The 15,447-nt window shown below is 41.5% G+C and overlaps 2 protein-coding genes across 2 annotated transcripts in view; one reads left to right on the forward strand and one right to left on the reverse strand.

The window, feature by feature from the left end:
* fam13a (family with sequence similarity 13 member A) overlaps positions 1 to 4,736 on the forward strand; it is an 89,497-nt gene extending 84,761 nt beyond the window's left edge. Inside the window, exons 23-28 of the mRNA XM_056280463.1 lie at positions 80 to 163; positions 719 to 814; positions 1,728 to 1,811; positions 2,489 to 2,685; positions 2,952 to 3,053; positions 3,228 to 4,736. Of these exons, the coding sequence (XP_056136438.1) occupies positions 80 to 163; positions 719 to 814; positions 1,728 to 1,811; positions 2,489 to 2,685; positions 2,952 to 3,053; positions 3,228 to 3,351 (687 nt within the window). The 3' untranslated portion in view covers positions 3,352 to 4,736. The remainder of the gene's footprint in view (positions 1 to 79; positions 164 to 718; positions 815 to 1,727; positions 1,812 to 2,488; positions 2,686 to 2,951; positions 3,054 to 3,227) is intronic.
* Positions 4,737 to 5,550: 814 nt separating this feature from the next.
* Positions 5,551 to 15,447, reverse strand: part of herc3 (HECT and RLD domain containing E3 ubiquitin protein ligase 3) — a 47,247-nt gene continuing 37,350 nt past the window's right edge. Inside the window, exons 21-25 of the mRNA XM_056279512.1 lie at positions 13,709 to 13,775; positions 13,399 to 13,481; positions 11,193 to 11,376; positions 10,215 to 10,317; positions 5,551 to 7,951 (exon numbers count right to left, since the gene is read on the reverse strand). Coding sequence (XP_056135487.1) covers positions 7,743 to 7,951; positions 10,215 to 10,317; positions 11,193 to 11,376; positions 13,399 to 13,481; positions 13,709 to 13,775 — 646 coding nt within the window. The 3' untranslated portion in view covers positions 5,551 to 7,742. The remainder of the gene's footprint in view (positions 7,952 to 10,214; positions 10,318 to 11,192; positions 11,377 to 13,398; positions 13,482 to 13,708; positions 13,776 to 15,447) is intronic.

Genomic DNA, 15,447 nt, shown 5'->3' on the forward strand with positions numbered 1-15,447 from the left:
TCAGGGAAATTTTTGTTTAGCCAAAGAATGAAACAAGGCTTGTTTTTGTGTGCAGTGAGTCACTTCTTGTTCCTTGCAGGATATGACACGGGAGCAGATTGGAGCTGAGAAAGTGGCACTGCAGAAGGCTCTTTTATACTATGAGAGCATACATGGTAGACCAGTAAGTCATCCATTGTCTTACTTTTTAGTTAGAAAAAAGCTTGCTGCTGTAAATCCCATTGTATAGTTGTTACTTTCTGCCAGTCTCATCCGTGATGGCTCAAAGAAAAGCAGCCGAGTTTGCCTAGCACTGGATTATGACCTAGATTGCAAGTGAAGAGTAAATAATGTCTCTAACTAGTCTGTCACTACAAATAAATGTCCAGATTGCATGCTCGGGAAGTATTTGACAAAGCCTTTCCAGGTAGAAACTATTTTTCATCTCTGTAATAAAACAGGTTTGAATTCTTTGTCTTTTAAGTGTAATGTGGTTTCTGACATTAAATGTTAGGTAACCAGATAAATGTCATCACACAAGCTTTCATCTGACCTCATAAAATATGGACACAGGAGCTGAAATGTATCTCAGGCTGATCAAGGTTACTTATCTTATTCTTTTATGTGAGCCCCTCAGTTCACTAGGCTGCTATGGGGAAGAACATCCAGCAGTTTTGTAGCAGATTGTAGGACTGTGCTAACACATTTTCCTCTGTTTACTTCTCTCCTGCCACTTCAGGTTACCAAGAGTGAAAGGCAAATCATGAAGCCTTTGTACGACAGATACCGTCTGGTCAAGCAGATCCTGTGCAGAGCCTCTACCATCCCTGTTATTGTAAGTGTGGCTTACTGGCCCTCTTGATCTCCAACCCTTTCATCCACAGGTGCTGCCTTTTTCAGTGGCTGTCTGTATTTTCCTTGACAAGCTGGTGGCAAAGGTTGCCACACTGTTAAACCTGACCAAAGAGCTCAGGTTAAGCCTCTTATGAAACTCTATCTCCGCCAGCATTTGTGCTAGTTTGGGTGTCTGTGTGTAGTAGCTGGTAGTTGTTGAGAATGTTTTATGGCACACTGAAGGCCAATGCAGAGTGGTCTGTTTGTTTGGGACTGCAGATAATAACCAGACCTGGATAATAAACATCGTAGGAACAAGCATTAATGTCTGCATAATAGTATTTTATTTCAATACTTATTTTAAAACCCATGAAATAATCCCACTTGTACATTAAACACATGCCCCTCATTTCGTTTTCATTCCATTTTTGATTATGCAACAAATGATCTGCATTATGAGCCTACCAATACCGCTGTTATATAACACATTCCATCCAAATCTCCATTATATGAATTCAGACCTCTAACATACAGTACAGTATATCGCAGTATTTCTCAACTTCCTTAGGTTTGATGAAACCCTCCAACATGATGGGAGCCAGTACATGAGTGCCATGCTATATGTTGTACTATTTGAAAACAAAGTCCCTATGCATTTAAAAGCGGTTGAATTACTTATTGTCAGGATTTTGTGCTCATCTCAATTTTGATCTACTTTAAATGAAAGGTGTTTTTTTTTTAGCCTTAGAAAGATTCTATCAGGCCTCTGTTTTAATAAGAATCAACTCAGCCTTGAAGCTGAGAACTCAGTGCAACGTGGAAGCCAGCCTGCCGGTTTCTCATGGCGTTGTTGTAAAAACATCCCCATAGTCCGTTTCAGAGAGGTAACCCCTCCTTCTTGACCAATATCACAGGGCTCTCCCTCCAGCAAGCGTAGAGGGCCACTGCTTCAGCCCATAATCGAGGGCGAACCAGCGCTCTTCTTCGATGACATCAAGGTGAAGAAATGGTTGCTGCTTGACTAATCAGTCATTAGGACCCCCCCCCCAAAACAACTGAACCTGATTGCTGCCTGTTGATTGGGCAGTCGCCTGTTGCCTGTCACTAGCATATGTTGAAATCCTCAATCAATAGCTGCCTGTTTTTTTTTGTTTGTTTTTTTTAATGGATGTGTTGCTGTGTAGCACTGGGTCCAAATGCATCTTGGTTCAGAAGGAAACAAAATAGATTTGGGAGCAGTGTGAACCTAATCAAAATTCATGCTCATTTGATGTTGCAAAAATTGATGTTATTGAAATGCTTTTTCTTCCATGCTTCAGAAGTAATGAAGTCAAATCCTGTTATTTTTTTTTGTTTTAGATAGCATTGCATTTATTTCTTTATTGCAGAATATCTATCTGACTTCGAGTTGACTGCCTGCATTAACCCCATACGTAGTTACTAATTGTCTAGCAAGAGAATTGACTGATCAATAAAGAGGATGATTGCAAATGCATTTTTATCGGTTACCTTGCTATAATGGTTCTTAACGGCTTCTGACTAACATCGCATGATTTTCATGCACTGAAGTGTTTAATCCTGAAGTCAATGACAGTCCCACAGCACTGCAAATCAGATCTCCCCAGCATATTGTACCATGCCTCAGCTATAATATGACCTCTCTCTTGTTCTCCAGGAGGAGGAGGATGGCTCTGAGGATGATGCTGAGTCAAAGACCGAGTTCACTGTCAGTGTCCGGCCCGACCTCAATGTGCTGGGCTTCCTTGACCAACTGGAAGAAGACATGGATGGGTTCATCTCACCTGTGGACGAACTCTCACCTTCCAGAAACACCACAGATATGAGGCTGTCCAACCTGCACTCTGCCACAACGTAAGCAAGAGATCTCAGAAAGAGTGGAGAAACTGAATCTGTCTTGATTATTATACCCATAATTCAAATTTGGAACAGCTTGGTGGTTTAAGCTGCCATTCAGAAGGATAATAATAGATTACATTTATATATTCCTTCATGCCAATCGTCATCTTCTCAACAACATTTTCTGAGCTGTCAGTACAATAAGAATATTAAGCTGCTTATGTTTATGTGGTAAATGAAGGTTGATCTACTTAAAGCTGGTTTTCCGGTATTCTTCACAGGCAGGAACTTGTGGAGCAACTCCAAGAGACCAGAGAGGAGAAGAAGAGAATCCGCAAGAATCTGAGGGAATTCGAGGACCAGTTCTTTCGACAAAATGGAAGGTAATAAAGAATTTGGTAAATTTTCTGCTTAACTGATGAACACATAGAGGAATAGAGGACAAAATGTGTGGCCATGGTGGTGATCTGTTCTCCATCACTAAACCTTACAGTCATTTGGAAGGCGATACATTCTCTAATGATGTCCTCTGCTCCCTTATCTTCTTACTCCCTCAGAAATGTGCAGAAGGAAGACCGTTCACCCTTAGCAGTAGAGTATAATGAATACAAGCACGTTAAAGCCAAGTTACGGCTGCTGGAAGTCCTTATCAGCAAAAGAGACTCAACAAAATTCCTCTGAGAAAATAAGCGCAGGACTCAAAAGAACTAAGGCTCAGACGCGAGAGATGCAAGCCATTTTTTCACCAGCTGCTGAAGAAAATCACTCAATCCATAGATGCACCTTGCCTCTGCAGGAACTCCACCAACTCCACCGTCCATACCATCCAAGCCTTGGACTTTTGGACACGCGTCTTCGATGTTGTGTTAGTCTGCAGCGTTGAGCACAGTGGGGCTCAATTCTGAAGCCCGGAGATGGCGATTGACCCAGCGTACCTTGCTTCTAACCTGACACATTTATTTCTGAACGACCTCATCCTCGGTAAGAGGAAATGTCTCAAGATGTAGCCAACAAGAAACATGTATAATCCAGATTAACCCACATTCTTATCAACAAAGAATTGATCTGCTATTACAAATAATTTATTTCTCTCCTTTTTGGAAATTTGTATTGTAGGAATAGATGTTTTTATCGGAACAGAAATGTTATTTTTATTGTGTTTTAGAAGTCTTAAAAACCTGACTATGATAATGAGTTTGAAATCATTGCTGTTTCTACATGAGGACTTTGTAATTGAGAAATATTGTTTTTGTATTTTTGTAAGGGAGAGAGTAACCACACATGTAACAACCAACTAATCAGTTTAACAGTATTCCGTAAGCAGGTGACTTTTTCAGTTGTAGTTTTTGTAGTAGATGCCATCATATATTATTACCACGCTGGCTGAAATAATGTTGTCGAAGGAAACACATTCTTTTGTCTCCGTTGCTTTTGTGGCTTTTTTTTTTTTTTTTTTTTTTGGAGGTTAACCATGAAACATTTTTTGTGGAGTATTCACTCTAAAAGAATAATTAAAACACAGCACAAGATGTTTCCTATTTTGTATTAATATGATCCAAAGACATCTCAGAATACAGATGGCACGCCAAAGTAGAACTGAAGACCATGATGTTCAGTAGAGCTTAATTTTTGTGATCACTGATAACCAAGTTAATGCATTTGACCGCCTGTATAATTTTGCATCGTATGTTTCCTATGTACTTCATGTAAAATAAGCTATTTCTTGTCTTGAAATCACTGGCATTCTTCTGATCAACATTGACAAGACAAAAATATTGTCTTGTGTGGATGAAAGAAAAGGTTGATAATGCACATCACGTAGCCATCTGTATTCCACGAGGCTGCTTTCTTTCAAGTCATTGTCAAAGATTGTTATTTGTAAATATGGATCACGGTCTATGTTTATCCATCTGTGAGTTTTTCCCTTAATTTCTCCAAAATGGATAATGAACAGTGTGAATTTTGTTTTATTGAATGTAAACACTGACAGACTTAATTTGGGTGTGTACATTTTAGTACATATAGTATTTTGTATATAATATAAAAGCAAACTTATTTTTGCTGAATTTTTCTGCTTGGTTTTTATTGGTGTTTGTTACTGTGCAACATTATTAAGTAATTGATGTGAATATGAATATTAAAAAAAAAATGGCGGGGCATCCGGGGAAGGTAGCGGTCTATTCCGTTGCCTACCAACACGGGGCTCGTCGGTTCGAATCCCCGTGTTACCTCCGGCTTGGTCAGCCATCCCTACAGACACATCTGGCTGTGTCTGCAGGTGGGAAACCAGATGTGGGTATGTGTCCCGGGGTCTCTTTTATAACCGTTGCGTACACACAAAACAGAACCTGAAAGAGGCGTACGCCACTCCCCATGCAAAATTTGTGATCTATAAAAACAAACTATGGGAGAATGTGCACACCTGTATGGTGCACACCATTTTCAGCTTTTGTGCGCATGTACACTTTTAGTAAGTGTCCTACGCACTGTTTTATAAATGAGACCCCAGTCGCTGCACTAGCGCCTCCTCTGGTCGGTCAGGGCATCTGTTCGGGGGGGAGGGGAACTGGGAGAAATAGCGTGATCCTCCCATGTGCCACGTCCCCCTGGCGAAAATCCTACTGTCAGGTGAAAAGAAGCGGCTGGCAACTCCACATGTATCGGAGGAGGCATGTGGTAGTCTGCAGCCCTCCCCGGATCGGCAGAGGGGGTGGAGCAGCGACTGGGACGGCTCGGAAGAGTGGGGTAGTTGGCCAAGTACAGTTGGGGAGAAAAAAGGAGGGGGGGGGTAATGGCAAAGATGTCCTATGTATCCACACACAGGGCAGGGCAACAAAGTCAATCTTTTCAGCTTGCAATCAATTCTCACATAAGATTCCTCAGCATTAGCAAAAACAGGAGAAAAAACACGCCACGGTGAAATAAAAGTTTTATTTGTTCAGGGAAAACCAGGTAAACAAAAATAATGTCATCCATTCTAAACGGTAGAAAAGTAAATCTTATGTACTAAAAGCCAAATATTTAAAGCAACCACTAAGCCCTTATTTGCATACACTGATAAAGATAGGACACCAAATCTGGATTTGCCACTCATTACTTGGGATAATAATATGATACTGCCAGAGGAAGTTCAAGAGCCACTTGTCATGTCACAGCCCTTTTGAGCATCAACCAGCACAGGCTACAATACATTTGTTGACTGCGTTTGTAACAAAAGTATTTTTGTGGGAAAACTGATGGCAACAGTAACTCTAGCAGAGATTAAAACGAATGACAAAGGCCCAAATAGTCATGCAAAAGTCTTCACACCAATCGACTTTTCACATGTTCGGCCAGCATTTTGAAAAACATTTAGGAACATTCCTCTTTATTTGATGTGACAATGAATAGACCCAAAGGCAAAAATCCAAATAAATGCATTTTATATTGTATCACATTAAAAGATGCAAAAAGTTAAGTAGTTAGCAAACCTTTGTATGTCACTGTATGCTGCTAGGGAAACCAAACAATACATTGGCTCCACTACTCGGGGTTGGATATTTTAACTGTAAGTTTGCATGTACAAGTCACATGGTGGAATGGCCAGAAAATGTTGGAGAAGGGTTTGCGTTTGGTCATCGCTGTAATGGTAATGTAAAGTATGGAATGGAATGTAAAATGTAATGGTAATGTAAAAGGTTTGGTCATTGCTGTAATGATACTGAAAGGCTGACCTAAGCTTTTTAACAAAATAGTAGGGTTTAGTGAGTTCATTATTGCTGAATCAATAGTTAAATGAAATCTGCCCCACTGAACACATCAATACTCTTTTAGCTTTTGCACTGATTTAGTCACCCATAAATCAAACAACTTGTATAAAGTATTAAAAAATTGAGATTGTTTAATACAGTTCACCCAAGTACACTACCTTAATGAACCATCACTGTTCTGCATCATGAGGAAGTGTATATGATTGAAGACTTAATTTCAGGGCAGAAAAGGGGAAACCATAGACTTGACAGAAGAATGATTAGCATACTTGGAAGGTCATATCCTGTTAAATATGTAATCCTCATCCTATGTTCCTGCGACATTAAGATTACATTTTAATTAATCTGCAATTAAGTAATCAAAATAATTACATATTAATTACAATAATTATGATTAAGCATTTCTGTATTATGTTTGTGTATTCAGTTTAACATGATCACGCATTGGCAGTCACTCAACATCATGCACACAGACAACAGCCAGTATAAATGATTAAAAATGTTTGTCATGTCTATACTGATTTACTGTGGGAGGAAAAAAAAAATCCTGTCAATTGTGGATTCAGGACATGAAACCAGACGCTCCGTCAGTCCACTGCAAAAATAAACAAAGGACTGCTTCTATCTAGGGCACAAAAGCATTCGCTGGGTCTTATATGGAATCAGTCTGTCTGCAGCTTACTTTTACCTGTAGACTGACCCAGAACCAGCTCTTCAGTCTCTGTTTTGTCATTAGTCCTTTAAATTAATCCAGCACCAGGTACAAAGGACATGTTAGAAACTAGATTTTTTTTAAAAAAAAGAAAAAAAATCACGTTCATAAACACAACTCCCAATGTAGAGGGTAGAGATTATACCACAAGTTCCATTTACATAGATAAATGCATCTTTATTTCTCGAAAAAATATATTGAATAAATTAACACAACAAATAGAAGGTGTAGTGTTCAAAGCTTCTTGGGTTAATAACAATTCTGCAAAGTTGAGATGATAAGTTTAGCAATTAGATACAAAATTCACATCACTGCCATTTAAAAAAAATAAAAACAAAAACTTCTCAACTATACAGCCAAAAGCAATAATAACAATCTGGATCAACACAGACTCACATGTGCGAACTCGCTGTCCCACCCTACTCCCATTCTGACTGCAAACAAATAACAGTTCTTCCCTGGGGAAACTGTGTGCAAGCAAAGTGACACCCATGTCCCTGACGAAACCCGTCACACCCAAACACTTCTCTGGCACCCACAGGGGTAGAACGAATAAAGTGCTTCAATTTTTGACAGAAATAACTCTCCAGAACTGTTGGGCCAGCTGACTCTCAGACTAGGCTGAAGCCCTCATACTGCTCCACGGCCTGGGTGAGACGCCTGCGCAGGGTGTCTTTGGTCTGGTAGCGGGGCATATCCAGCATATTGTAGCAGGTGTGTGCCACCGGCAGGTAATGTTCCTCTGCCATGGTGGACTGGATGACAATGCGCAGGCTCTCCATTCCATGGATAGGGATGCGGTCACTGCCCGTTAGGAATACTAGAGGTGGGGGGGGGGGGAGACACACACCAAGGCCAGGGTTAGCATCTACAATGCTACGGCCTTATAGAACTACATTCCCTTTCAAATGAGCTCATTCATCTCGCTATTTGTAACATCTGATGACTAAGTGCAGACTAGGCCTTTAAACATGATGTCATGCTAGGGTCTGTGGAAGGAGACATTTAAGGCTTTCTTAAAGGGCTGTATTTGATTTTAGTAAACAGGCTGTTTATCCATATATGGTGCTCTTTGGCAGTCCATCGAAACGATGATGATGACTGGGATGTAGTTTAAGCTTGGCAAGCACACCTGTGGGCCATCAGGCCCACATTAGAGCAACAATATCATCCACATTTGTCAGAGATGAATATTGTTTGAGTTGGTCTGTTATGTCTTACATGGTGGGCCTTATCATAGGCTTCTCGTCTCTTTTGTTCAACAGCTGTTCTCGATTGCCTTACTGTGGAGCGTCATTTCTGTCTGTCAAGAGCCACCGTCTCCCAGCTGGAGTCATCTATGCTGCAGATATTCATGTGGCGCTTGAGAACATCTTTGAAGCGTAGCTTCTGGCCTCCCTGCTTCCTTTTTCCCTGGTACAGCTCCCCATGGAAAACCTCTTTTGGTAGGCCGTTGTCTGGCATTCTTCTCACGTGGCCGGCCCATCTGAGCTGGGAGGCTGTTATTAGGGCTTCAACACTGAGAGTACCAGCACATCTCAATACTTCCATGTTGGGCACCTTGTCTTCCCATCTGATTCGCAGCAGCTTTCGCAGATAAGGAAGGTGTATGCTGGTGAGCTTCTTGATGTGCTTGCAATACAGGGTCATGCATTCAGTGGAGTATAGTAGCGATGGGAGAACAGCTGTGTTGTAGACCTTGATCTTTGTTGTCAGCCTGATGTCATAGTGGACGAAAGTCATTTGTGGAGGGCACCAAAGGCTTTTGTGGCCGCTTGGATTCTTCTGTCCACTTCTAAGTCAGAGGAGTTTGTATCTGTCACAGCACTGCCCAGATAGGTAAAGCACTCAGTGGTCTTCAGAGTTGCTCCATTAACCAAAATACTAGGCTGACCTTCTTCGGGGCTTTTCTGGGGGGGGGGGGGGGGCTGGTACAGAAGCTCTGTTTTGGACACACTGATCTTCAGTCCAAAGAGGGTAACCGCTGAAGAGAAGCGGTCTACTATTTCTTGCATTTCTCCAGGATCACTGGCAACCAGAACTGAGTCATCTGCATAGAGAAGCTCTCGAACACAGAATTCTCTTGTTTTGGTAATCGCCTTGAGTCTCACAAGATTGTAGAGATTCCCATCTGTTCAGGTCCGGATGTACAAGCCACCTCTCAAGTTGGCTGACATTGTCTCTAGGACTGAAGCGAGATATAACACGAATAGGGTCGGTGCAAGCACAAATCCCTGCTTCACTCCATGCTTGACATTGAAAGCATCACTGACATCTCCTCCAATTGATACTTTCCCTGTCATATCATTATGGAAAAGTCTGATGATGCTGATCAGTTTCTGGGGGCAGCCACAAGTCTCTAGCACTTTCCACAGTGTCTCTATCAACAGTGTCAAACGCTTTTGAAAAGTCCACAAAGACAATGTAAAGTGACTGGTGCTGTTTGGTCGCTTTCTCTTGGAGTTGTCTCAGGGTGAAGATCATGTCTGTGGTGGATCTACCTGATCTGAAACCACATTGGCTTTCAGGCAACACTTCTTCTGAAAGGATCTTTATCTGGTTCAGTATGATCTTAGCCAGGACCTTTCCAGCAGTTGACAGAAGTGAGATCCCACGGTGGTTTCCACAATCGCTTCGTTCACCCTTCTTCTTGTAGATGATCACGATCAAAGCATCTTGGAAGTCTTGAGGAAGGCATAGGTTCTGCCAGCAGGCATTATAGAGCTTTAGTAGCTCTGACTTTAAGTATTGAGCCGCCATGCTTCAGGATGTCTGATGGGATGCCATCTTTCTGATGTCTTTAAGTGCTTTCTCTACTTCAGCCATTGTGATCGGCTCATAGAGGTCTTCTCTTATCGGCCTTCTTGTAAGCCACTGGCATGCATTTGGATCTGCTGATCCTTCTTGATTCAAGAGGGTGCAGAAGTGCTCTTTCCATCTTTCTGTGATCTCTTTCAGGTCAGTATACAGCTTACTTCCATCTGCCGTTTTTACTGGTGCTATCATATATGGTACAGTATTTATAAAAAGATCTGAGAAAAGAGAGTTTGTGACTTGGGTAATGCTATGAGGACATAACTTACACAAAAACTGCTTCTTCTTCTCCAGAGAGAACTCATGGAAGACTTCCCAAAACATTCTCACTGTTGGGTGAGTGGCTGAATACTCCCCTTTGTAACTGGTGTTCTGAAGAAGAAATAGAAAAGAGAAGTGGGAATTCATTTTCACTTTCACCATTCAGAAGACGGTTCAATCTGATAAGTATCATTTACACAGTGGAGTATCACTTGGTTAAAGAACTCCTGTTTGCATGCATGCATGTGTATTTGTGCGCATGTGTTTGCTTACGCTGATTTTATCATTCAGATTTATGCACATGTGGTACCTGTGGCTTTATCTCTGAAAAACTTTTCCCGACATTAACACTCTTGTCAAATCTTTCAGTTTCTTCCAAACAACAGTCTTCATGGAACATTGTAAAACTAGGAAAGCTGTTTATGGGCGTCCGGGTAGCATAGCGGTCTATTCCATTGCCTACCAACACGGGGATCGCCAGTTCAAATCCCTGTGTTACCTCCAGCTTGGTCGAGCGTCCCTACAGACACAATTGGCCGTGTCTGCGGGTGGAGAGCCGGATGTGGTATATGCCCTGGTCGCTGCACTAGTGCCTCCTCTGGTCAGTCGGGGCGCCTGTTCAGGGGGGAACGGGAACTGGGGGGAATAGCATGATCCTCCCACGCACTACGTCCCCCTGGCGAAACTCCTCACTGTCAGGTGAAAAGAAGCGGCTGGCGACTCTACATGTATCTGAGGAAGCATGTGGTAGTCTGCAGCCCTCCCCGGATCGGCAGAGGGGGTGGAGCAGCGACCGGGATGGCTCGGAAGAGTGGGGTAATTGGCTGGGTAAAATTGGGGAGGAAAAGGGGGGGGGGGGAATGCCCCCCCCCCAAAAAAAAGAAAAAGAAAAAAGAGAGCTGTTTATTACAACACCAATCACTAACCACATTCCTTCACTTTTTAGTGCTCTGGTTTTCCTAAAGCAAACAGCCAAACTGCCTGACCTTCTCCATCTCCTCCCAGTTGTAGTTGTTGTTGCCCACCACCATGGCCATGAGCTCAGAGGGCTGGAACAGAGACAGGATTCTCCCTCCACAGACCTTCAGGAAACCAGAGGAGAAGGCCGAGAACAGCTCCTTCACCGAATCGGTGAACACATAGAGCAGGTAGGCCTCCACAAACTCCTTCCTGACACACACCAAACACATGCGCACACACAAACACACGCAAGCACGCACACACACACACACACACACACACGCAAGCATGCCCACACAAAGAAACGTATTCTTACCTTGCATTGTAACAACATCCCGCCAAACTATGTGCATAGCATTTAACATACCACACATTTTTTCAGACTCAAAGAGTTCATGTTGATATGTTTTTGTGACAATCTCAATTTATGGTTCTTGAGTTGAATTAGTGATATTTGAGACAATGTGGATGTTCCCTATATCAGTCAGGACCTTCATTCACCATGAAGTCATTAGCTTTCAAAATTTGACCCCTCTTCTGTATAACTATTCATGCCTTCAATTTCTGTCCCTAAACAGGCCCTACTTGTCATAATGTTGAATTAATCCTGTTACTATTGTATGTTTCATACTTTCTTCACACTCCCCAGATGACAGACCAGCCGAGGTTGGCCTAAACATTGGAGATGGACTCAGATGCTGAGTGAATTTTCCTCTACCAGCCCAACTCCTATCCTCACCTTCAAACAAACAAAACATCTGTGTCAACAGCATAACTAAGGATTTGATTTGAACCTGTGGTTCAACCTTATTGGTGTGTGTGATAGTGTTATGAACCATATAAGTAAAGTAAGGCTTTCCCTGAACACAGAAAATATTTCACTGTCAGAAGTTTGTCCACTTAGGCCTATCAAGACAGTTCATTTACTTAATTTGTGTAAAATACATTGGAAAACTGAAAGCCAGGTAACAATTAATAAACTCATTTGTCAATGACTTCTTCTTAATGATTCGTAGGTTTTATCACATTTAAAGTTCATATTTGGATCACTTAAAAAAAACGGCTTTGTTTAAATGTTGTGCAGGCATTTGCTCTTTGGTCCAATATATCAACACAGCCACAAACACAATGGCAACACTTGGAAAAAATTTTAGGTCACTGTACATAAATATCCTTTACACAAGCACACACCAACTTGGGAAAAAAATGTCTCGACAACAAAGAGCACACCCACAGATTTGGCAAGCCTCCTAACATAAACACTCAGTGTGACACAGGTCAATGTGGAGGCAGGAAAAAGGTGATAGCATCTGTGAGCCAAACAATTCTCCCGCAAATTAAATTTCCCGCTATCTGGGGTTTAAAGAATGTGGCTTCCATGTTGTGCCATTTCACACTACCCTTGACCGTACAAACACAACAGGCTTTCTCTCGTCTGCCCTGAGGAATTATGTACATAGACAAATTTTACATCAAATCAAATTATGTGGATTTTGCAGGGACAGCTCCCGTCAGTGTCACTTGTGGGCCATCTGTTACACACCAGCATCCTTCCTGACCCATTGCCCAGCTAGCCCTTCAATCTAGTACATCCTCCATTCATAGCTCTAGCCAACGCTTAAGGCCTATCATTAAGGCCTATGCACACCAAATCCCACTTTTTCATATGCGCTTTAGCAAAACTGAAGCTATCGGAGTATATTTTTTCAAAGATTATTGATCTTGGTATTAAGGGTTCCATAATGGTATTACTTTGGAGGATTTGAAATACATTCCTTAAACAACATAAATGATCACGTACTAAATGCACAAAGTGCAATTACAAAGAACTGATGCTGTCCAGTTGAATGAGCCCAGATTTCATGGTATCTTCTCATATTTGTAACATGCAGATTCTCTAAAACACAGACATATAGACAAAAGGGATATTACATGGGAAATCCTTTTACCAACTAGTTCTCACCATGTTATCCAAAAAGATTTGAGCCCATATAGACTTGATCTGCCATCCTGTCTGACTGATTCATGTTTTAAAGGGCAGTTTTAAAGAAAAAAATGACAAATTGAGTTATGACATGAAAAACTGAATTATTGACAATTGGATTGTGTTATATTGATAATATTCAGCTTGAAACGTGTATTTAGGCTTTCATTCTGGAGACTGAGCAAGAGGACTGACCAGACATCAGTGCTGTACATGATGAGTGTCAGGCTACTCCCAAGGCACCTCACCTGTTGTTGTGGTCCACAGTGATGTTCTCTCCTCCAGAGATGAGCTCTTTGACTTCTGTCACGCCATAGTTCTCCCTGGTGATCTAAAGCCAACAAATGGCATGCTCAGCTCATAAACTAAAATGTCAGGTTACTAATCTGACAATAAGCTTTCAGTCTTTTTTCCTGCACAAAGACACCTCGGGGATGTGTGTACAGATGTTTTAACCAGCACAGCATTCATTTAGCTTTTAAGGGCTGCTCTGGGCTTTCCTGCTTAATTTGATAAACAATCAGAACAGAGACAAGGACAGAGGCAGTTTTGACTCACAGCAAAGTTGAGACAAAACATCCCCTCTATGTCCTCACCGTCATAATCTAGAAGTTGTTGTAGACTCCTGGGGAAAGGAGGAGAAAGAAGAGATATAAAGCAAGAGAAGTGATACTCAACTTGTCAGACGACTATATCAGTGGGACAAGAGAACATACATCAATTTCTTCACTGGTATACAGAAACAGAATATACGAGGGGGAAAGAGAGTAAAATTAAGGAGTCATCCTCATCAAAGTGTCTCTGACATAGCCGTGGTCGAAGTAAGATGTTCCAGAGCATGTTCCATCTGTGACACAATGATCTCTAACTGCTGGCAATAGGCTTTGCTTCAGACACTCTTATCAACTTGAAAAATGCTCTCGTCATCCTAGGAGCATTTAACCATGTGGCCACAATGCTTGTGGTGCATTTGAGCACTTAGCTGGTTGTACAGCTGTTCTATAAGTGCCCGGATCAAAAGAGAAGGGAACACTGAAGCGGCTGATCTGGCTCGATTATGGAGAGATGATGGGATTGAGTAATAATAGAAAATGAATGAGCTGTGGTATGATGATTTCTAAGGACACACTAAATATTTCCCAGCAAGTCAAAGGGAGCACAAAGGGGCAGGGTTTAGGATAATGGAGATGGAAAAGAAAAGTTAGAGGCAACAGACAACAAGGAAAGGAAAATGGGATGCAAACAGAAAACAACTCATGTGGAATGGGAAGACACCACATGAATAGTCAGGAAGGTAAACACATTCTGGTAGACTACTTTGAAGTCGGGCTTGATTAAATGGGAACACGATATTTTAATTTGGATGGTGTAAAATAATTAGCTAGTAGTTTGCAGAAATACTGAGGGGACAAAAAACATGAATTTAAGCTCTGACTACATTGCCTTTAACTTGGGGTACCTTAAAAAGTCTCTATTTTCTTGGTGTAGGATGACCAGAGTGTAAAATAAAACCACCTTGCACAGTATTTCTACAACTGTCACCATATTGACTACTTTGTCCACTCGGCTCCTAAATGTCTTGGAAGAGGAATCCCTACTCTGATGCCTTTCTGAAGTTTTTCCCATTTTATTCTGAAATAGCTTTTTTTTTTTCTTTTTTTTTTTAGCCTGTGGTTCTCCTCACCCGAATTGAGGATTTAAGGATAGAGGGCATCGTCTACTGTAATTAACTTTATCGACCGTTTTTCAATAGGTGAATGTAAAGCCCTCTTAGACTGTAACTGTGATTTAAAGATGTATAAATAAACTTGACCTGACATTTAGCATTGTTTATGTACCATCTTCCTGGCTGGAGAATGTGCCGTTTCCAATGGCAACGCTCAACAGGCTGTGCCGCTCTACTTGATGCTCTCAGAGAACTAATCTAGAAATCAAAAGCTTCAGCACGTCCCTCCTGCCATCTGCAGACATTTAGACTCAAAGCTAAATGCTAGTCCTTCCTGCCCCAAATTCAATAAACACCCATTTCCCCAGTGGCAGTAAATATCAATGTTACATAATAGACACTGTGTTACGTAAGCAAATGACACATGGTTAAGCCTTCTGCCAAACATAATGTCACTATAAAAGAATACTTGCAGAAAAAAATTATTGTCCACTTGCCCTTGTGTATTGTGCACAGAATTTCAGACTTATTGCTCAGCTGTCTTTCTGTATTTATTTCACTCGTGGATACACAGAGAAATGATTATGATGATGATGAGACAGAGAAAGAACATCCCTTCAGACTTGCTCTG

Source organism: Lampris incognitus, chromosome 5 (genome assembly GCF_029633865.1).
Source record: "Lampris incognitus isolate fLamInc1 chromosome 5, fLamInc1.hap2, whole genome shotgun sequence".
In the NCBI taxonomy this organism is placed as follows: Eukaryota; Metazoa; Chordata; class Actinopteri; order Lampriformes; family Lampridae; genus Lampris; species Lampris incognitus.